Below are 22,508 nucleotides of genomic sequence, written 5' to 3' on the forward strand. Positions count from 1 at the left end.
ATAATAAATACTGCGGGTTTAATTATTAATCCCAGCCTCATCTCCAGTATTGTGTATGAATTATTAAGCCGCGAGGAGGGAGAGCGCTGGGAATAAATGTACTTGGATAAAAACCTCGGGGTGAAAAACCAAACTGAAGTTGAGGGTGGGGGGGGGGGGCGCTTCCTGGTTGTTGTGACTGTGGATGTGGCCAAACCTACTTAAATAAAAGAGATTCGCTTTGAATACGACTTTGATTGTTTCCTTTTGTTTTGTCGTTCCCCTAAGAAGTCTTTTAAGGATTCGTCATCGTGACACCCGGGTTCATTTTCTTCCTCTCAGGATAAATAAAGCTGGAGGTATCATCTGTGTTTATGGATAACAGCTGCAGACAAGCAGCAGCAGCGGCGGCGGTGGCAGTTGGAGGAGGAGCAGCAGGCACGTCAATGCCTGCGCTGACTGTTTATTTTTATCGGGGCATTAGCAGATTAGGCACTCAAACTAACAAGGTCATCACACTGCGATGGCTGAGAGCGACGGACCTCGGCGGCGCATCCGGGTCAGATTCTGCCTCAGCGTCGGTGCCTGAGTCTCACCTCCCCGCCGCCTCCGCCGACTTATTAGTGCTTTTAACGATGTGAAGGTCACAGAGATATAATTTGTTTAGAGGGGCAGCAGCACCACCACCACACACTCCCCGCCAGCGGTTGCGCTGACACGTCGCCGGTTTCGTCTCCTTGATTGAGTCTCCAGAACAGCTCAGGGGCTCCATCTGTGTGTGTTGCCACCGCCAGAGAGCATCTTACTTACTGAGCGGCTCTCAAACAGCTTTTAGATTGATTTGATACTCGCCAAAGTGGATTTGCTCGCAGACCGGCCCCCCCCCGTTTTGACATGTTTCTTCTTTTTTTTTTTTTTGTTTCACTCTGGAAAATTCTTCTGGGATAACTCTCCTGGAATATTCCCAACTCAGTTCCACTCTTGTGCAAACCACCCCTCCCCCACTCCCTATCCTCCTCCACCCTCCCCAAAACAAACATGATAAAAAAAATAAACTCCAGCGTAACCTTCAACGCCGCCCTCGCCGAGACTTCTGCTTCTCCTTCCGTAGCAGTTGCTCTTGTGTTGCGTTGCAGTGTCGAGCCGGTGCTGTTTGTGCCCCTGAAGTCGGGCGGCTTTCTGCGGTAGAGGCGGCGGCGCAGGAGCTGCTAGCAGCCGTTATAGTGCACATCAGTGTCCATTAAGACGGACGCGGCTCAATAGGAGCTCTGTGAGACAGCCAGCAGTCGGGGTCAATCAGAGTAGCAGGCTGGAGTTTAAGTAGCAGCATGTGGGACAGCGGGAGGAAGAGAGGAGCGAGAGAGAGAGAGAGAGAGAGAGGGAAAGAGAGAGAGAGAGAGAGAGAGAGAGAGAGAGCATCTCCAGCGGCCGTCAAGCAGCAGCGACGACTCGTCCACACGTGGCAACATCATCCGCCGCTCTGCCGCAGCCGCAGTGACCTTTATTGGCCTTTCATTGATTAACAGCGAAGCGGGACTGGCCAAGGCTAGCGGCGTAGCGCGCTAGCGTTCCGTCTTTCCTCCGCTAAGCCGAAATAAAACAAACTGACTCTCTGGTTGACGGTTTTGGTAATCGATCCATGTGCGGATTATTTTTCTTCCATTCCATCAAACGATTATTTCAGTTGGCAAAAGAGAGGGAAAAACACAGGAAAATGCCAGACCCATGATTTGTCCTTTATTCCATCACCAGCTAAACTGCTATGACTTACAGTATTTAAGGATCAATAAGAAATGCCTCCTCCAGGCGCATCGGAGCGGAACCAATGTTTAGCGGCAGCGAAGTTGAGGGGACAAAAACCTTTGATTCTGAAAAACTGAATTCTTTTTTTTTTTTTTTTTTGAATGTTCCATTTGGTGAATGGTTTGAACTCTAAAGTCAACCATTGTGTTTGTTTCAACTGCAGGCTTTAATGTTGTTTTGGCCAGGACCATGCCGGCTATTGCTATTCCTCGAACGCTGTAGTTTAGTCACCGCGCGACTAAACCTTGCGGAAAATTCAGGTAGCGAAACTGGGCTAAGCTACGTTTGTTTTTGTTGATTTTGATGTTTCCGGTAAATCTGCTGTCCTCCTCCTGCAATCTGCGATCAAAAGCCTAAAAAACAAACGTAAACGCAACAGATTTCCTCGCAGAGGGAGACGCATCGTCTGACATCGACGGGCCGCTTCAGGAAGTTTCTCTCCAGTGTTTGGAGGAGGCAACTCAAAACCACAGTGGGAGCCAGATGAAGAGGAAACCGCTATTAATAGTCTTGAGGTTCGGGGCTGGCTGTGGGGGAGCGGAGGGGCGGGGGGGGGGGGGTTGGATCCCAATCTGAATAACAGCTTGTTTTTCCTTGTTTGATATGTGAGAGTCGCTCATCTGATCAACTCCTCTGGATAGTGGTAGTGTTAGTGATAGTGGGAGGGAGTGTTTTATTATTCACACCCCTCCCCCACCACCACCGTGGCTTCCTGAATTCAGACGCGTACGCAGGTGTCGGAAGCGTTTGCTTGCGGATCCCAAATCCTCCGTCAAAGCCCCTCGACGAGGAGCGGACCGCCGGCGTTTGGGTGGAAATGTCGGCGGCTGATCCGTCGGTGACAGCCTCTCGATTTGTTGTCGTCGGGGGGGTTTTCTCCCTCGCTCGCTCTCTTCCTCCCCTCCCCATCCCCTCCTTCTGCGGCGAGATAAGATTTATGGCGAGCAGGGGGGAGAAACTCCTCATGGGCTCGGCTTTAGTTTATCTGGCTCTCCCGCTCCCAGTGCGGCGCTGGGGGCGGGGGGGAGGGGGGGTGACCTTGGCGAGAATGTGGATTACTGTTGTAACAGATACTGTTGTTGTCAGCTGACCTGCGGTCGAACTGGGCGGATGAGAAACGGGGGAAGCGGGGCGGAGAACAAAACCCCAGTCGGACCTGTTGGAACCGCCAGTCAGTGCGGCGGCGGCGGCGGCTCCGTTGAGTTTTTTTTTTGTTGTGCTTGCTCGTGGTTTGTGCGTTTTCCTCGGGTGTCCGCGAGTATCGTAACGTAACGTATCGACGGGTTTTTTTCCTTTTTCCTGATCGATAGCTGTTCTCCGGTGGAATATACGTTTACACCGGCGTCTGGTGCCGTATTGGACGAGGGTCGCTGCCTCCCCGGTTTTGCCGCGCACGACAGTTCTCATCGTGCAATTGTTCAACCCAGCTGCTGCATCAAAGCCGACAAGAGATCGATCAATCGGGACCCCGTCGATGAAGCCGCCCAGTTAGAATGTGGCTCAAGCCAAGAAGGCGCGCGTTAAATGACAAACAAATCTGTGCAGTTCCTAGTCACTAGTTGTCGACCAATGAGGTTTTTGGTCTGCGGCCAGCGCTGATATCTGAAGAATGCCGCGGGGGGGGGGGTGGGGTGGTGGTGGTGGTGGGGGGGGATTCGCACCGCAATTCGCATTTTGTTTGCTGCCGAAATAGAAATGAAAGAAACGGCCGGCAACAAAACAGATCAAGTTGTGTAAATAACATGTGGTTATTTTTGTTTTGGAAATCGGAAACAAGTGTGCGTACGGAAAAAGTCCTTGCCACAGCACTGCAGATGAGTCTGTTTCACGGCTGCAGCAGATTTGTGCAGGCGAAAGCGTAAAAAAGTGAACACAAAGAGACGTTGAGGCGGCCACGCCGAGGCCTCTTCAGTGCTGCTGATATTAGCCCAGCACTTCCAGCCCAACCTCCGTCCCCTACCATCCCCCTTCCCTGTCAGCCTACAAAACAATAGCAGGCGTAGGCTCGGGCCTCAGCCAGGGAGGCGAAAGGAAGGAATTAGGTTGACAAGGTCAAGCTGAACCAAGACGAGCGAAAAGTGCACCCAGCCACCTGCTGTGAGGGAACCGCTCAAGCAACCAGCCAGCAAAGCTTCCAAACCAGCCGGCCGGCTAAACCTGCTCGTGCTTTGAGCCGTGCCGGCACAAACGGCTTGAAAAAAAGAAAAGAAAAAGAAATCCCCCCCTCCGACGTCCAACTATGCGCAATTGGAAGAGAGAGCGAGAGAAAGAAACAGCGGCTCCCCGAGGGGATCGTTGACTTTTGTCGTCCCATCTGTTTCCCCCTGACTCGACAGTTCAGGACAGAGCTCCAGGTCATGACATTGGACTGAGCCGACAGGATGATGGGTGATGAGCTCGTCCATGCGGCTTGAAAAGCCCCAAAAAAAATAACAATGATAATATAATAAGCAGCAACAACGGCGGTCACACAATAAGATCGGCGGAGGTCGTTTGTTCTGCTCCAGGCTCTCATTTCTATTCTCACATTTTCTTTTACTGTTTCTCCCAGGGCTTTTGTACAGAAGCCACTCGGCTTTGATATACTTATTGATCTACAAACAAGTCTCATATTTATCCTTGTTTACAGCCTTCTGGGTTTTTAGCTTCCTGCTGAGACTGACAGTTTATTGTAGGTGTGTGTGGTTGCGGGGCGGGGGAGGGGTATGTAGGAGTCAACACCTGGCTGGAAGCAGGGTGTTGACTAATGTGGGAGAGGAATCAGTGTGTAACGTCACACTCCCTCAATAACACAGCAGTAACAATGGGCTTCTGACCTTCTCAGCGAGTTCACTGACAGGTAACATCACTATTATTACATAAACACTGTTGGAAACATTGAGACGGTTTCTCAACCGGGAACTTTTTACGGGTTTAGCTCTCGCACAGAGCGCGATCGCAGCACCGGTTACCCGTCGCGGGAAAACAACTCGGAAATTGATTGATGCGAACGTTCGTGCAGACGCGTTCGACCCTTCAAGTAAACTTGCCGTGACTGCAAACTGTGAGACTATAGATTTTCGGGAGTTTGTCTGTGTAGGATCTCAGTCTTGGAGTGCTGATTTGTAGGCGTCTGGGCATCTCCAACTCGGCGCTGAAAGAGAAGCCACTCCACTCTGAGATGGGCTAAGCTAAGATAACTAAGCTGGTATTTTACATCACAATCTGATGTCCTGCAATTATAAGTAGGCGTGAGGAGTCTCTCCAGCAGTGTTATGCAAAATGGCATCAATAGAATGACACGGCATTACAATAAGACTGGTTTCCTAGCGCAGACCCGTGCTTGCTAGGTTGCCCAGGGCCTGCTAGCTGCTGTTAGAATGAGAACATTTCCAGTTTTATCGCTTTTACTGCCTCTCTTGCTTCCGTCATCCTGCCTCCGTGTTTGAAGTGCCGCCTGGTGGAATTACAACCAGGTTTTAATTGGTAACGGTAAAACGGTAAAACGGTAAAAATGTTTTGTTTGTTTTTTTTGATTTTGTCGGGGGTCAGTTGTAAAATGTAAAATACAAATACTATTGATTTAATTTCAAATATCCTTCTGATAAAAGAGCCCATAGAAAGTGTTTGGCATGGGGAGAACCTTGGAACATGATGCGTTCTGGTGGACCCGGCAGATCGTTTGACCGTGTGAACTCGGCTAACACATACGTCTAATCATAAACCGATGTCACAAATTGTATTCTTTCCTGTATTTTTTTTTCCCTCATGTTTTGGAATTCTTGAGGCCAGATGGCAGCAGTGGCTTCCTGTTTTCTGTTTTGATTTTTCCACAGCCTGGTTGGGCCAATGTAATTTTAAGGCTTATTACAAATTCTGTCTATTTGAGGTTGGCGAGATGGGCAAGTGAGATTGGGAGTGATATCTTAGCCACCATGCAAGGTTACTCTGACCGTCCCTTGTGGTAATTGCCTATTAAATACTCAAGCATGTGTGTTTCGTGCTGGAAAAACATTGGAGTCAAGGAAATTATACACCCTAGTTAATTATTGAAAACGCCTGATTTTCCTAGATGCTGCCCCCCACCCCCCTTTTTTTTTTTGTAATTGTAGCGCGAGTTAAACAGAGATAAAAAATTTTTTCCCTCTCTCTGCTTTTCGCTGCGCCGGGCAAATCTGTCTGCTTTCTCATAAATGAGCAAATTGGTGAGCCCCACTTATCTTGGCTCAGTCCTCTAGCCGGCGGTCCCCTGTGCCGTCTGTCTTTTTATATCACACTTACTCGCCATCACGCTGCCGCTGCTAGCTGCAGGAGCACTCTCTTGACTAATGCATGTTGTCCTTTCATCAGCAAGAGCATGTGTCACTGCAGGTGAAAACCTCTGCCTCCTCTCCGAAGAGCTTTTCTCCCCGACAAGCAGCTTTGTGTACCTCTCGCCTTCAGTACAATCAAAGGCCTCGGGAAAGTGGCGGCTTTGAATGTGAATGAACGCGTCACACCCGCATTAAATTTGATTGCCGATGAAATTTCGCAGCGGGAAAAAAGATGGAGTATGCCTCGCGTGTCCCCCGGCGGTCAGAGCGGTGAATCACGGCCTGCGGTGAATGGCTTGCTGAACTGGCAGTGACGAGTGGTGGTGACGAGGGTGCGCTAAAGACGTGTTTATCGCCTCGCCTTTTCATCCGACTTTTCAACTGCAAAGTGGCTTCCTGTATGCAGCATTTTATGTATTCCATTCCCATGTTTCCTTACAGGCCAGTTCTCTTTTAGGTAGGAGCTAGGTAAAGAGTCAACAGTCTTAATTCTGGCTAGCTTCGTGTGACAAATTTGCCATGGATGTGCATGGCTTTAGATCAGGGGATGGGCAAACTACGGCCCAGAGGCTACTGTATATGTGGCCCATTAAGCTTTTTAATCTGACCAGCTGAACTTGAAGAATGACATTAATTGTAAGTCATAAAATAGCTGTAGTTCATCACATTTTCTCAGTGTTTTAGGAGTCATTTCCATAAAGAGCTAAGTAACGTGGGGCTTCAAAGACGTATTTTGTTGTAATGCTTTTTTTTTCTTTCCATTTTCAGTACACATTGAAGCACGTTTTCTACATGTCCCATGATATATTTTTTCTCCATCCATCTGCTCCTTCTCCAGCCCCTCTGTCAAATTTTAGAACCCATCGTGGCCCACCAGTCAAAAAGTTTCCCCATGCCTGCTTCAGACAGTCAAATGGTAGCTTGGGTTATTGCTTTTTTCAACCGAGATGCCGGTCAACTTATTTAGTCTCCGTGACATCACTGCAGCGTCGCCTCCGCTCTGTATTTTTCCCCACTCGCTGTTGTGCTTTCCTGAACACACAATTAGCATCCTGAAGAAAAAAGAAAATAAAAAGGAGAGCAGTTGTTTGGAATCGGAGTTGCTTTTTTTGCCTGCTGTTGTCAGGTGTTCGCGTTTATGTTCACTTTTTGTTTCTGTGATTTACTCGGGGAGAAAGGGAAAAAAAAAGCAGGGCTTCAAAGAGATCGACGGCACGGTTGTTGAGCGAAGGAACTGGGCCAGCTGTGCTGCGCCTGAAAACAATCGGCCGAGCTTGAACAGCCCTGGAGGAGCGCTCGTTTGTTTTGTTTTCGTCTCCATTTCGTCTATCGCTCCTCTTAGCGATCAAATTATACAAGGCGAGTGCGTTTGTTTTCAATTATAGCCCAGCGGTAATGGCCTCTTCAGCAACCCTCACCTCAGTCACACCACTCAGACTGCGAAGAATCCAATCTGCTGTTGTTCAGCGCAGATTATCCAAGGTCCCCCTTTGACTACATGGCAGCCAAATAAGAAAAGAGAGCTTTTCTTTCGTTTCCTTGCAGTCAAATGGGTCTCGACTGAGCGCGCTGAAAGACGGCCACGGCCGGTGCCAGCGTGCAGTGTGATGCCCGCTGGCCTCCAACCCCGCTAACTCACCAAAGATGTTAACAGGGTTGGCCCCCGGTGTCAAAAAGAATTGCATAAGTGCAATGGGAACGCCGAGTTCGGGCAGCTAATAGCACTTGGGCAAGAATTCCTTTTTGCCTGCATAATGGCTCTTTCTGTCAGCAGGAGTTATGTTTCCTCCTTTCAAAGACAGATGTGGTCCCTCTTTGATGTGGAGTGAGGCGGCGCTCCTTTCAGACGGGAGAAATCCTGACGCGCCGTCAATTAGTCGACCGTTCTGACGGACGTATCGGTACTTCCAGAGAGGGATCGGAAGAGGCTCTTCATCGATGCATTTAAAAGTCGTACTCGTAAAATCTTGGAACAACCTATTTAGCTTATACTCAGCCTTGTGAGATGCAGGAAAAGTATATTGGCTGTGTAGTAGTGGGCTAACATAATGTGCCCTAGTCATAATCCCTTGAAGACCTTTGTTTTGTCCAGCTGAGGTCGAGTGAAAGGTGCCAATGTGGTGCCTTCACTGGTTTGTTTCGGTTTACAGCATCCAGCAGCTGCAATTCCTTTAACGCTCAAAACATATTAGTCTCTTTCAAAAAAAAAAACAAACAGCCTCTCGATGACTGACCAACCTTTCTTTTCCGAGACGTGCTTATTTATTGGTAGCACAAAAGCAATTTAGCAAATGATTCATAACACTCTTGAGTACTGCTTCTGCAAAAGAGGTTTAAGTGTTCATTAACGTGTCTGTCACTTCGAGTACCCGGGAGTGGTGGCTCGAGAATGCAGACATTATGAATAGCGCTATAATAAAATGGCCTTCATAAATGTTTATACGCTTCGTGTAAATGTTAAATAATCGCACCTTAAATAAAGTGATCAGTCTCCTTCCATTATCCGTCATTAGCGCAACAGAGGTGTGCCAATGCATTGGCCTGAACGCCAACCCAAACACAGCTCACTCTTCCACGTGTCTCTAAAACACGCAGACTAGTCGTATTTATACGTGCATTGCGGCCACTAAACACATACATAGTATGTCAATACCTTCTTGACAAAACTAATGGGCCTCAACCCTAATCTGCATCAATCCAGAAAGAAGAGCACAAGAAACATTTTCACTCGGAGTGTTTGGAGTTTGGGTGGCCCAAGTGGAAAACTCAATTGCCCCAGTTATTGTCTGAGAGAAAATAAAGCCGATACAACTCAAGGATTGAATTGAAGAATATCTGGGAAGACAAACCCGCATAAAGTGTTTTTTTTTCCCTCTTGGTACCGGCTAGAGCAGAAAAGGCTCAGCACAGAAAGTATCCAGCTGTGAGGTTCACACTGTGCCACAGTCCTGCAACCCTGTTGGAAAACCACAGCCATCCAACCAAGTCTTTTATTTTTTTTTTTTTAAAGCCATGCATTATGCATGAGACATTGTGAAGTCACGTCCTCCTTTTTAACAGCTGTTTATTAAACACTTGCACCGTGGTCATTTATTCCTTCATCTCAACGCTTTGCTCCTGGCTCCTTTGTCACAGTTTATATTGGGTTTTGTTTTTTTTCTCCCACTGTTCCGTATTTATGAAGCATAATTAACAAGCTTGTTTTGAGGCGTTGTGGCCAACGTTCCGAACGTCTCCCGGGACCAATTAAAATTACAGGCTAAATCATCCAGGTCATTGGATGTGACATTAATGGTCACTTCTTTATTCTTTTTTTTTTTTTTTTTCCATGGCTCAGATTTTAACTGGATTTACAAGTCGGCGGAGGAAACGGCTGCTCTGGCATTTTCACTCGACAAGTCAACAAAGGATAAACGAATGGAGAAGGGACGGGGGAGGAAAAAGCGAAACGTGGTCAACTCTATTCTAGCTTCACGCTGCTGCCTTTCTGGGAGCCAAGACAGGTGTCTGGCTTTGACACTGCAGTGTAATCCTTTGGTAATCCTCCCCCAAACTCAGCGCTCAGTTTCTTAATCCCAGCGTTAATAAACAAGTTGAAGCCGAAAAGAATGTGTCCAATAAAATGAATAAATAGCAAAGTAAAGTTGAGCGTGCGCGTCGCTCTGCCAAGGACAAGTTATTTGTGCGCCGCTCCAACTCTGTCAGCGCCGTGAGGTTCGCTCAACGCGGCTCCAAGATTAATAGGATTTTTCGCGGGATAGCTCAACATTATTCCTGCCAGTGTGGCTTTCTTAAGAAGTCGGGAGATGGGAGTTTCTCGCCGGGGAAGAAGGCCTGCGTGAGTTTTCGGCCACGGCGCTTTCCAGAGGGGACATTTCCAGAGGGGTGAGGGATTGGCGGGGGGGGGGATCATGGAATTTGGCACGGGCTGAGCACCGGCGCAGAGTCGGGTGTAATCTGACAAGTTGAGCAGCGTGTGGTGGCGGAAAAGCCCTGACAAGACGTCAGGCATTTCACTGTGTGGGCTCACATTCTGCAGCCCCTCGGTGAAAGTGCTTTTTGTTCACTCAGCCGCTGACGGGGCTCGACGGGAGATAGAGCGCCGCTGTCCACGAACGCCGCGCGCCGCTCCCTTCTCCATTGTGGCTCGTTTCTAATTATATTGTACCGTGGCACAGTGAATGGGCCTTTTTATTGCGCGGTCCCCGTCGAGTAGCCTGTCTCTGTTTTTTTTGTTTTTTTGTTGTCAATTGAATCAGAGTCACAAGTCCCTCCTGTCCGGTCTCCGTAGCTTTCGTAGGGTGGAAAACTGGCAGTTGGGATAATGTACTCACTGGAATTGCAAGAAGTCCCAATGCATTTGGAAGCGGCTGCTTCGTGTGTTTGGCGTGTTTACAGCTTCAAATTCTGCCAAATTGAAATTTTTGTCCCAGTTTCATAATTTTAGAATCCTTCATAATTGTCTCGCCTGACTAAAACCATACTTTTAGAACCCATTGAAACCTTTTAGTGCTGCTCACTTATGTGCTCGGACTCTGTAGCCAACCACATCTGAGAGAGATCTCCCATCAAAACACAGCGGTTTTTAATTCCCTTTACTGATTTTCTCCTGTTTAGAACCCTGCATACTTCGTTCTCGCCGATGTAGATCTGTGCTGTTTCCTCTTTTTATGGAAATGTATTTTTGTTTTATTCTGTTCTAACACACTTGGATTTGGAAGACCTGTTTGCACATCGGATTAGAGCGTGCACGGTATATACATTCCTCATTCAGACCCAAACAAGGCTACGCTCTTTGGGGAAACCCTCCTCGGTTCTCTAATCTTGGATCTGGAAGTCGGGTATCACCATCCATACTGGAGACATTGTGCATCTCATTTGCACAAGAGTAAAAACATGCACTGGGTTAAAGTATGTAGTATCCCTCGTCAATACTGCTCGGCATGCATCAGTGGCCATCACATTACTCCTTCAAGAAAGTACCCTCTGCAACTTATGTAGCAGCAAACTGTCACCTCCCGGAATGCTTGAGGCGCCGAGCGGGCTCAGCTGAGACTCTGCGTGAACCTGTTCGCACCCTTCACCGTTCCTCTGTCAGCTTGAAGGAGAGCCTGATGTGTGGTCTCCTCGGCGGCGCTCCATAAGACCTGGAAACAGTGTGTGGTGACAGCTCGGGTGATTACCTGTCCTGTCTCATTCATCCAGCCAGCCCGCGGCGTGGCCCCTATCATGCATCACAGGGTGACGTCGGGAGATTAGAGCACCGCTAGCTCCGCGACTCCTGTCCCTCTCCGCAACGCTTTAATTGCCGCCAGTTTCGAGCAATCGGGGAGGAGCGGACTGCCTGCGATTGTTGCGGTAAATGGTAAAACACGAGGCCACCGTGACGGTGGGTCCCCGGGAAATATTAATTTTCAGTGGCCGATGTTTGCTCTGCTGAGCTCTCAGTTTATCCCGTCTTTAATTACCTCACAGGTCCACGGCTCGTGTGATGGATCTAGAATGACTTGCGCATTATGACACTAATGCTCTTGAATCACACTTCCTGCAGCGTGTTTGAACAATATCACAAATAAATTGCCCTGTTTAATCAATGTTAATTTTTTTAAATTCCATTTGAAACTCAGAGATTAATAATCTCTTTCTTTTAATTGTGAAAACCCACAGTTGGCTGACATAGTTTGTTCTGACTTAAAGCCTGTAAACGATTTATTGCAATTAGTTGTTTTTTTTTGTGGTCGCTAAAAAGATATGCAAAAAAAAAATTCAAACCAACCTTTGGCAATTGTGTGAAAATTTATATTTTATATCTCGTGTATTTCAGCATAGAATAGGAAATGACAGAAACGGTGTTTCAAATAAATCATCATTTAACGCAATGTGACAGTACTGCGTTCCACCACAGGGGGCGACGTTGAGACCTCTGACTGAATTTTTACGTTGCTCAGTCCAGTTTTGTCTGTTTTACATCCCTGTTTTTGCCACTTGCAATGCAAACAACATCCGTCCGCGTGAATCTGCAGCTCCTCCACATCGCACATGCTAATTGCGCAACAGCACAGAGATAATTGCACAAATATTTAAAAAATGCGGCAGCCTCTAATCTACTTTCTCACTTGTCATTTTGCCTGCTCAGACTAATTTGATGCGGCGCTGGCAGCCCGGGAGTGTTTCAATCCCAATTAAAGGACGTGTGTTGCCGGCTGCGGCGCGTCGCTCCTCCTGCAGCTCGCCGCTAATGATTCGCAGCGCTTTAATGTCGACTGCCTCCGACGGAGATTGCCTAAGCCTGGTGTCACCGTGTAGCCCTTAAATCGACATTGCTCTTCCTCGCTCTCGTCTCTTTATTCCGCCTACACATTTCTCCGGCTCCAGCTGTCTGACTCGCGCTTTTTCCCCTCTGCCGCTCGCAGCTTCTTTCTCCCTTTGCTTTTCTCTCTTTCTTTTTTTTCAACATTTCACATCCTTGTTAGTTTCTCTTTCCACATTGGCCCAGTTTCTCTTCATTGCTGTCGCGGTGTTGTCACAAGAGGTGGGATCGATTACTGACCCTGTGTACCCTCTCCCCTTCTCCGCTTCCCTCAACAGCAAATTTTTTTCTCGTTTCATTTGAGGGAAATTAATGAGCGTTCAGCCCACAAGATGCTTCGGCATTGCTGATCGTGCTCAGCTCTGCTCACAGATGGAGACAAGTTCAGGCACGGATTGTTCAAGCACTAATTCTGGCAGTTTTTTTCACACGCCTGCCCTCCTAATCACCTCCAGGACGAAGCAGAGTGGCGCTATTGGGTTGCAGCCTGTCGCTGCTGAGCATCTCTCCTGCCGATGACAACTTGATGTGCTCGGCACCCTGTGAACTCGCCGCCTCCCGACCTCACATCTGCTCCCGCGTGTGCTTTTTATCCAGTGGGTTTTTTTTTTTTGAAGTGTCTCACGTTCTTTCCTCTTTTTTTCTCTCCCTCTCTCCCTCCCTCCCCCCATCACAGATCGAATCTCCCGTCTCCACTCCAGCACCTCCGCCCCTCCACCTCCTGGCCACCGTGGGCAACAGTGAGATTGCCTCGCCGTGTGAGCAGATCATGGTACGCACGCGGTCCGTGGCGGTCAACACGTCCGACGTGGCCCTGGCCACCGAGCCCGAGTGCTTGGGGCCCTGCGAGCCTGGAACCAGCGTGAATCTGGAGGGCATCGTGTGGCAGGAGACTGAAGACGGTAAGTGAAGGACTTTGAACCTGCCGTGTTTTGTTGCAGCGGAGGTCCAAGTTGGAGTTTGTCTGTTACCCTTCTTATAACCTGTTGAATTGATGGCTCTTTTTTTGTTTCGAATAATTTTAATACACCTAGAGGGGATGTTTGATTTGATTACCTTGGATTGGTTCTTGTTGGATCTGGACATATAATTGGCTAATTGGAAGTTCTGTCACACAAGTGGAATAGTGTGCTGCTTTATTAGTTAGAGGTTAAGTGTGTAATATTCGGAGATTTTAAGAAGAAAGAGCAACATCAAGCAGTTACATGTTAGATTGCAGTGCTCGAACACTCCCCCTCCCTCTCCCGAGCTTGCCAGTGAACTAAAGTGGCCTGCGCACATAAACATGGGTACCTTGTCCACCTTCTTCTTTGATGGTTAATTTGAGGATGCAAGCTTTCACCCTAATTATGGAATGTGCTGTCAGGCGGGCTGGATTGTCCACACCAGGCTTCCTTAGAAATATGGTGGTGCAAGTTGGCAGCATCAAGCCAAATTTTACACACTGGACTTTAATTTTGTCTCTTAGTGGGGCTGAATGTCATGAACCCTTCTTTAATAGTGTTTTTGGAATGTGCATAGATTGGAATTCCCTTTCACATTGGCGATGGCTTGTTCTTCACAGGGTGTTTTTTACAGCAACGCTTCGTTGGGTTGTGTTAGCAGTTGTGCGAGGCAAACAATTTCCAGATGTGGGTGGTTCTTTCCATTCACAGCTGGTAAACTAACTGCATGAAATAGCGTAAAATACATGCAAAAAGGCACTCGAATTTGTACACTCCTTGAGGGTTGTCTTTAATGTGAAAAGCACTTTATGAATAAAGTAAATTTGGAACTTCAGAACTCCTTTGACCCGATGCATGGAGTGTTTCACAGATTTGTTGTGTTCCTTTCACGTCTGACAAAGAGCCCATGAAAAATATTTGGAAGTAAGGAGGCGACTGCGTGAAGGAAAGCAAAGTTAAAGGATGTCACGTTCAAAGTGGACCTGTCAGATTCTGGCAGCTGTCAGTGGAACTCGCTGGTGGTGACACTATGAAGTCTTAACACACAGCGGGGAGAGTGGCGACACCTGACACACGTATGCCACATCCCAGTTGCGCGCCGCAATTAGCTACTTGATACTAAACACTGACCGAAGCCAATCAGGAGTTGAGAGAAGCCTTTAGCGCTTGCCTGTTGCTCTTCCTCTCATGAGGAAAACAGGAATCTGCATTCAAACCATGCGCTTCGCTGCCACCATTTGACTCCTCCCTGGAGGCTGGTCATGGTCAGCTCACACTCTTGAGATTTCAAATGACTCCGTTTGGAACTTTTCTAGGTGGATCATTGAGAGTTCAGGCGTGAAATGCTAGCAGCCCAGCTGCCTTTTTAGGTTCATCTCAGAACTGCATGTAATGGCAAATTGTGCATCTCACTCACTATCTGTTCCCCACAACTCCCTCATCAACACAGCACTTCAGGGTTTTTTTTGGGTTTTTTTGGAGGGGGGGGGGGAAAGGGGGGTTTGTTCTTATTTTGCCTCCATGTGGTTGCACTAAAACTTCAAAGAGGGTTTAGTTTCTCAAGACTTTGAGTGAAGCCTCTGTTGTTTAAAAATGAAAGAAAGGCGACGGTCTCGCTGTTGTTACCGTACATATTTTGGCTGCTAAAACGTAATTGGATATGCCTTGAGTGCCTGAGGAGCTGCTGGTGGTACTAATGTGCGCTTCGACAGCACACATGCCGCTTAATGCGGCCAACAAGAATAGCAGTTGGCAGGCAGTTCTTAGGTGGCCTTGATTTGTTCAGAGTTTTTTTTCCCCTTTGCTGGCTGAGGGGCGCCCAGACGGGAGTTTGTTGCGCGGAGATATGTGTGCACTCAACAACATGCCTCATAACATAAAGATTATTTTTAAGCTAGCCTGCCATTTGGGGGGGCTACCCCTCCCTTCCACCACCCACTTTCCTCCAAATCTCTTCTGCTGTGTTGAGTTTAAGAAAAATCCCCTCCTCTGTTTTCCCTTTGATTAAAACCACATACAGGTTGTTTGGTTATTTTCTCTTTTTTCTTTTTTTATTTATAAGATATACCGCTGGCTCTCTCTCAGCTCCTGCTCGCAGGGTTGCATTATTGTTTTTTTTTTTCAGTATTTGTGTGTTTTTTTCAGTATTGTGTTTTTTTTAGCAACAACAACAACAAAAAAAAAAACAAACTCCTTCCTTTTCTGTCGCACACGTGAAATAGCACAAGCAGCTAATCTTCAAAGAGGCCTGCGCTGGCTCTGCTCTGCGGGCGTACTGAGCACAAAATCGCCCACACATCCACAGCGCTGCTTGTTGGTTCACTCCACCAAACAGTGGAGGGAGGGAGGCAAGGAGGGAAGGGAAAATGTCCCCTTCTCATCGACATTCCCAAAGCACAGTCCCAGATTTTGAGGTGCCTTCTCCCTCCAGCCCTCCAGCTCCCCCTTTCCATCCTCTCCCCCCTTTTCTTTTTTTTTTTTTTTTTTTGATTTTTGGACCAGCTCTTGGGCTCTTTTCTCACTCGGCCCCCTGCTCTCCTCCTCTCCTCTCCTCTGCAACCCCTTTCTGCTTCCAAGCATCCAGCTAGTCGCCTCTTGACTCTGTTTCCAGGCAATTTGGGTGAAAGAACGAGTGCAAAGGCGGGGGGAGGATGTCGCGGGGGGGAGGCGGGGGACAAGGCTACTTCTGTTAGTGACACAAACATGGCTCAGTGCCAACAGCAGTACTATGTTTATGCTCCCTCATTCTCTGCCTCCCACAGAGCGACTGCCCTCCACCTCCCCCACCTCACCCGCCTCACCCTTCCACCCGCCCATCCAAGTGCGTCCTCTGCCTGCACTCAGACTCTCTCAGCTGCTATTTTGGCCTATAAAGGCGGCGCTTCGGCTCCTTCTGCCTCTTCCCTGTGTGGATCACTGGGGAGCCTATTGCAGGGAGATTTGGAGTGTTTGGGTTTGTTTTTTTTTTCCTTGTTGGGGTGAGACCAACCCCCAGAGTCCAAGATGGCGGCCCATTCATTTCATTGAAATTGCTCACCCAGCGCAAACACCCAAAAAGTTTTTGACTTTTCGCATTAATGGGCCCATAAAGCATGCTCAGTAGTGTCACTTCCAATCATGCCTCTGTAACTCACATGATTTATTTGGCCAATCAGAACGATTAGACGACCATTTTCTGGTGATTTTCTGGCCTTTATCGTTTTTAAAAAAAACTAAAAGACCATAACTGAAAAACCTGCAATTGAAAGATTTGCTATGAATCGCGTTTCAGGTGACAGTCGTCCCATCAGCCGTTTTAAAGGCATTTATTTTTATATTGCCATCTATGGGAAAATGCTTTTTGGGCCCATGGCATTTTTTTTTTTTTTTTTTTTTTTGCTGCAGTACCTCGAGTGGCCACTGGAAAAAAATCGCAGCGTTTCCAACAAGAACGGCTGAGAGTTGTCGTGCACATGTCAGACCAGTAGTGGCTAGTAGAGGAACATAACGAACACTGCACAGCCGTGCAGAAGATAGCCAAATATTGTCAGTTACAGAGAAAAAAAAGAAGAAGAAAAAAACGGCCAGGCACACACACGCACACACACACACACACACACACACACATGCCAACTGGCACGGGTTCGTAGATTACTGTAGAGCCCTAACGAGTTGTTTACGTTTTGGCAATCCAGGCTGCCAGTCGGAAGAACTGGAGAGAAAATGAAGTTGTAGCCAAAATGTTGCGTTTCATGCAAAAACGTAAAGGCACAAAATTGTAAAGTGGCAGAAAAAGAAGCTTGAAGGAGAATCCGTGAAGGACGGCACCTTGTAGAGAGGTGAGGTTTCGGACTGTCCCCACCCAGAAATCATGTGGCACGAAGCAGCAGGGTCAAATAAATCATATCAATATTACACTGCAGGTGCAACAGAATGGTTCATCACATGGTGAAGGTCACTCTCGATCCCAGTCCGCCCTGTTACTCCTCTTTCAATCGCAGCTAAGTGTCTGCAGTGTGATGGAAGAAAGGTGTTGTGGGAAAATGATCACAATTGCTGTGACATTCTGCCTCCTCCATAGAAGAAGCACTTTTAAACCTCCCTTCTTTAAAAAAAAAAGAAAAAAAAAAAAGCCATTACACATTGAGAATGTTGTGTAAAAGAGAGGGAAAAAAGTGTGATTGGAAAAATAAATAAAAAGCCTGTCACTCTGCTTGGTTTGGTGCGCGGTCGGTCAAAAGGAGGGAAAAGAAGGAGGAAGAGCCGTCGGTGGCGCAGCTCTGCAGCCTCTCCGCTGCCTCATCAAGTGTTGCCTTTCTGCACAGCCAGCGTTGCGTCACATCTCGCGCACTGCATTAAAATAAAGGCGATGATGCGATTTTCCCTCTGCATCACTTTAATGGTACGAGCCTCCCAACAGCCCCGCTGGCGAGCTGAGGAATGAAGCAGCCCCAGATGCTGCTTGCTTCAAGCCGCACTGCCAATCTGCCGCCTCCCTTCCCACCACCTTCCCCCGCCGCACCCTCCCTCTCCTAAGAGGCAGACGAAGGCAGACTCCTTTCATTGTGGGGCGACTGAGCAAATGAGAACCAAATGAGGAAATCAAGCGAAGCCCCGGCGAAGCACCGGGGAGAGCAGAGGCCCCGAAGACACAGCCGAGGCATCCTGATTAGCGGTGAAGTTGAGCAGTCCACCACTTCTCTGCATGACAAGTCTCATACAGAGCTGTTTAGGCATGCGGCGCATGCGTGTGTGTGTGTGTGTGTGTGCGTGTGTGTGTGCGTACGTACGCGCGCCTTTCATTTAGCATGCCAAGCGGCAGCTGCTTCATCACCTTTGCCTCTCGGCCTTGTGGGAGTAAATGAACAACAGGCTCTCGGTAATTGTCTGTGCCTCACCCCGACTCACCGAGTGCCAGCCGGAGGAGGAAAATAAAAAAAAAAAACGGGACGGGGAGGGAAGCAGGCGGCGCTCGACAAAGACGCCGTCAGAGGCCTTCTGCGGCGTTTGGTCGGAGCCCACGCTTTCCCCTGACGCCCGCTATGTTTTCCACTCTGGATCACCGTGTCCAGGGTTCTACTCACCACTTGACTCTTTAAGTGGATGTGTTTATTGTTATGCAAAAATGGAAAACAGCATTGTTGTTGCTGAATATCCAGTGTGTGTGTGTTTGTGTGTTATACCACGTCCCTCCGCGCAGATACAAAAGTAGAAAAGAGTACCTCCAACTTCCAGGTACTTGGTTGGTACCGTCAAGTAGGGCTGTGCGATTAATCGATTTTAAAATCGAATTCGGATTTATTAGTCAAGATGATGTTAAAAAAAGGAAAATCTTAAAGTTGATTTTCTTCTTGCTTGCGTCCAGGCTGTGCGCCTTCTCTCTTTATTTTAGAAAATGTGAAAGTTTTGCACTTTATTCTTTCATTGTTGTTCAAGATGATAGAAAAACCTTTTACGTTAAAAGTGATGTTAAGGATGCCACTTTATCCACAGGGGGATTCATTTCTGTTTGGTTCTTAAATGTTCACTTTATTCCCAAATAAGGGAACTTTATCTTTGTTGATGAAAAACCTGTTCACTTTCAAGTGAAGTTTGGTGAAAGTGAGATTCTCACGTCATTAATCCCAAAGGATTCATCTTTGTTTGGTCAAGAAGAATGTAAATATTGACACTTTACTAAACCCAAGGAAGATTTCATACAGCAAAAGACTTTTTATTTACAGGGTGTTATGTGTGCTTCACTTAGTATCGTCTACCTGGAAGTGGTTGAAAACAGACAGGTGCGGCGCGCATATCAAGTACAGCCTACCCGAGTGGGTCCACTAGGATACTTTTTTTTTTTTTTTTTTTTTAGCCCAGTGTACTGGAAATACAAAGATTGGCTAGAATGAAAACAATTTGCGCCGCAGCGTATGTTTGTGGAAATTTGAAAGGTGGAGGGTTTACACACCGGGCTGTTAAACAGCTATCAGAATTTGACAAAAGAACAAAAACTGATAAGGTGAGGAGTGGCCAATCAAGTTCATGTTTCTGTGGGTGTGGTGGAGGAAACGAAGGAGCAGATTCGCAGACAGGACAGAGGTGGGAAGGATGGACGAAGTGGCAGTGTTTTGACACCCCACTACCACCACCAATACCAGCCTCGGTGCAGACGAGGCAGTGGCGTCTCAAAGGGTCGCAGAGGCACCAGCCATGGGGGCAAACCCCTCCCATCCTCAGCACGCTGATACCTTCAAATGTCATCCCTGAAACGCCGGAGAAGTTTATTGCTCTTGAAACGCAGCCCAGAACTCCTTGGCTTGTGCTCCGGGGTAGAGTGAACGCAGAGGGGGCCCCTTTGGCCAAACACTGCAGCTCCATGCCAATTACACACTTACACACACACACTGACCCACAGTGCAAGGCAGGGTAGTCCAATGCGGGTCCCACAGCTTCTCAAGCTCCGCACTAGATAAATAATACAGGCTGTTTGTGGTAAATGTTTATCTCGTAGATTATTTATGCAACGGGCTTTGCATCGTGGTAGCCTCGGCTCTGGAGCAGGAGATAAAAGCTGTTCGGCTCAAGAGAGAGAGAGAGAGAGAGAGAGAGAGAGAGGTCAACGCAGCGCTGACATCCCCGGGTAAACATTTAAGGAAAGTCCTCTTTCCTTCCCAAACCTCGCCACCACAGCCCTGTTGGCGCGGTGAGGAGAGGAATTTTGTGCAGCGGCAGCACTCTTGCCAGCCATGCTTCCTTGCTCTTTTGAGGATCACCTGTCAGTGGCCTCATTGAAATGTTTTCACAAAGGCAGCCAGTGAACTTGCCATAGAAACTGTCCTTGAAATAAGAGCGAGGGTTCCCGGGAGGCCTGAAGGCCCTCTGCCAGGCCAGTGAGCACCAGCAAGATGGAGTGAGGAATCAATCACAGGAGACCAAACTCGGCGAACAGTGGAGGGGTTATTGTAAAGAAAAGAGCGCTCCTCACATTCTCTACCGTCGGCCAAGCGTCGTAGATGCTCATTTGCACTTTCTAAGCCGTGTTTGCACACCAGCCGGCCAGCCAAGCTTTTTACTGTTCACCGTTTGCCAGCGTGCAATGGCGGAAGTGACACATTTCCAGGAATGATGGTAAACACGTACGCAGATGACGCACCGGTCTCACCAAACGTGGATGAATGGACTCAAAACTTTCAGGTCTCAATTTGCTTTGTTAAAGGAGTCCAACTTTCCCAGTGGTGAGACCACAAAATTTTGACTGACTGCGAATTTGTGCCACAAGTTGTCAACTAGTGCAGTGGAACTCGCAAAAAAGTTAGGTTGTACGGTAAAAAGACGAAACTGACACGCCTCTAATCCAACCGGCTTCGGAAACTCCAAAATTTGAAAATGGCAGTTGTTTTTTTGGGGAGATGGTTACAAGTGGAAGGGAGTGAGGTGGCGTGCCAACTGCTCCACTCGTCATCTTGAGTTAAACAGCTTAAACACTTTTGAAAAGCCCCGGACAGAAAGCTGGATTCGACAACACAATGACTCACCGACTATTCCAGACTGTTTTCACAAACAGGCTTGTTCCAAATGTGTCTCACTCTATAGGCCCCATAGAGACAGATCAATATCAACACCCCCCAACCCCACATGCACACACAACCCCCTGCTCCATCAGTTAAATAGCCGTTAAAGTCCCGATGAGTTTGCCAGGTTTTCTTTCTTTCTTTTTTTTTTTATATCTTTTTTTGCTCTTCAACTGTGTATTTTTCTGAGTTCTGTCTCTTTCCGTGTGCTTCCCTGAGCTCCGGGGCTCGCGGCCGCTGTTCACTCCTCGTTGGAGAGGCTCGGTTCCTGCTCATATTGGCCAGGGAGTGCATTTTTTTGCGAGCACTCGCGACATAAATCATGCGCCTGGAGGAATTGCAGGCTTTGCCAGTGGATGTCATAAGAGATCGTGTTTGCTATATACATGTCAGCGAGGGCTTGAGTAATGCGCCTTTGGCAGACCTGTCTCTTAATCTCAGCGCCATCTCCTTAAAGGAAAAACACCAGAGGGTTTGTTTTCAGCAAATCTCAGCTTGAGATCCCTCCCCTCCCCCTGTCTCCTCTTAAGGAAAATAGTTTCTTGCCTCAGTACATATTATTTACTGAGTAAATGCTCGCAGAGTTGGTGGAGATGTCACATATTTATATTTCTGGCTGTGGCTCTTGTAGCCTTGTGTTTTGTGATCTTCCTCGCTGAAGGAGTAAACATGTTTTTTTTATGTGTGTGTGTGTGGAGGTAGAAACTGCTGCATGCGGCTGATAATGCTGCGACGATGCTCAGAGCATACTAATGAAGTCTTCCTCTGCCTCTCAGTGGTACAAGAGAGTTGACCTTCTCACAGGCTGTTACTCCAGTCAGCGGGAGTGCCTTCGCACTTTTTACCTCTTTTGAACTGGAATGCAGACGGATCCCCTTTGACAGGCGTTATTTAAATGTCCTCTCGATTTTATTTTTTTAAAGCATCTTAGAAAAACTTGTGTTGGAGCTTTCCATTTTTTAGATATATTTCAAGCTCCAAGAAAAGTCCCGGAAATTATAAATGGCTAACCAACCTAATGTTTACAAAATAACCCATTACTGCAGCTGCTATCATGGGTTAGGGTTCATAACTCAAATGAGGCCTTTAAATTGGATCACGAATGTCTGATAAGGTGAAAACTAATATAGAGACAATGACTAGCGGCCAATCAAATCAAAAATACTCCTTGACTTCTGTGTTAAAGCCTGGGTGAGTTTCTGTGTAGCATATTTAGCCCCCAGTTTGCAGCATTCTGATGAAACCAATGCTTTATTTAGCCTCACATGTTTGTAAAGAGACTCAGAGGTATTTAGGTGTCTGAGCCTTCTGTGACATCAAAGTGGGCAGATTTGTAGAACTTTGTGTTCTGGAATTTTCTTGAAAGGTGGCGCTGCGCAGACACGGTTTGTTATAAGAAAATATCGAAGCGCATTTTGCATCAATATTTAGACATATTTGAAAAGTCCAATTCAAGTAGAGCCTAACCGGTGAATCCACCCTTTACTAATATCATGTGAGGGTTTATAAGTATTTCAGCTTGAACTATTTAACTTTTTCGTCAGCATCTCTGAGCTCTGGGGGCCTGCGGTTTAAGAATCGGTCAAATACTGGACCCGGCCTTCTGACACTGACATAACAGGACAAGCTCGGTTTCATTTTATGCCTC

General features: G+C 47.4%; 1 protein-coding gene across 3 annotated transcripts in view; it reads left to right on the plus strand.

Annotated features, from left to right (window-relative positions):
- znf609b (zinc finger protein 609b) overlaps positions 1–22,508 on the plus strand; it is an 80,304-nt gene that overhangs the window by 42,273 nt on the left and 15,523 nt on the right. For all 3 annotated transcript variants that reach the window (XM_076018798.1, XM_076018806.1, XM_076018814.1), the window contains one exon: positions 13,061–13,286. In XM_076018798.1, the coding sequence (XP_075874913.1) occupies positions 13,061–13,286 (226 nt within the window). The remainder of the gene's footprint in view (positions 1–13,060; positions 13,287–22,508) is intronic.

This window comes from Nelusetta ayraudi, unplaced genomic scaffold (genome assembly GCF_046127955.1).
Source record: "Nelusetta ayraudi isolate G7.1 ecotype Tasmania unplaced genomic scaffold, CSIRO-AGI_Nayr_v1 ptg000002l, whole genome shotgun sequence".
NCBI lineage: Eukaryota > Metazoa > Chordata > Actinopteri > Tetraodontiformes > Monacanthidae > Nelusetta > Nelusetta ayraudi.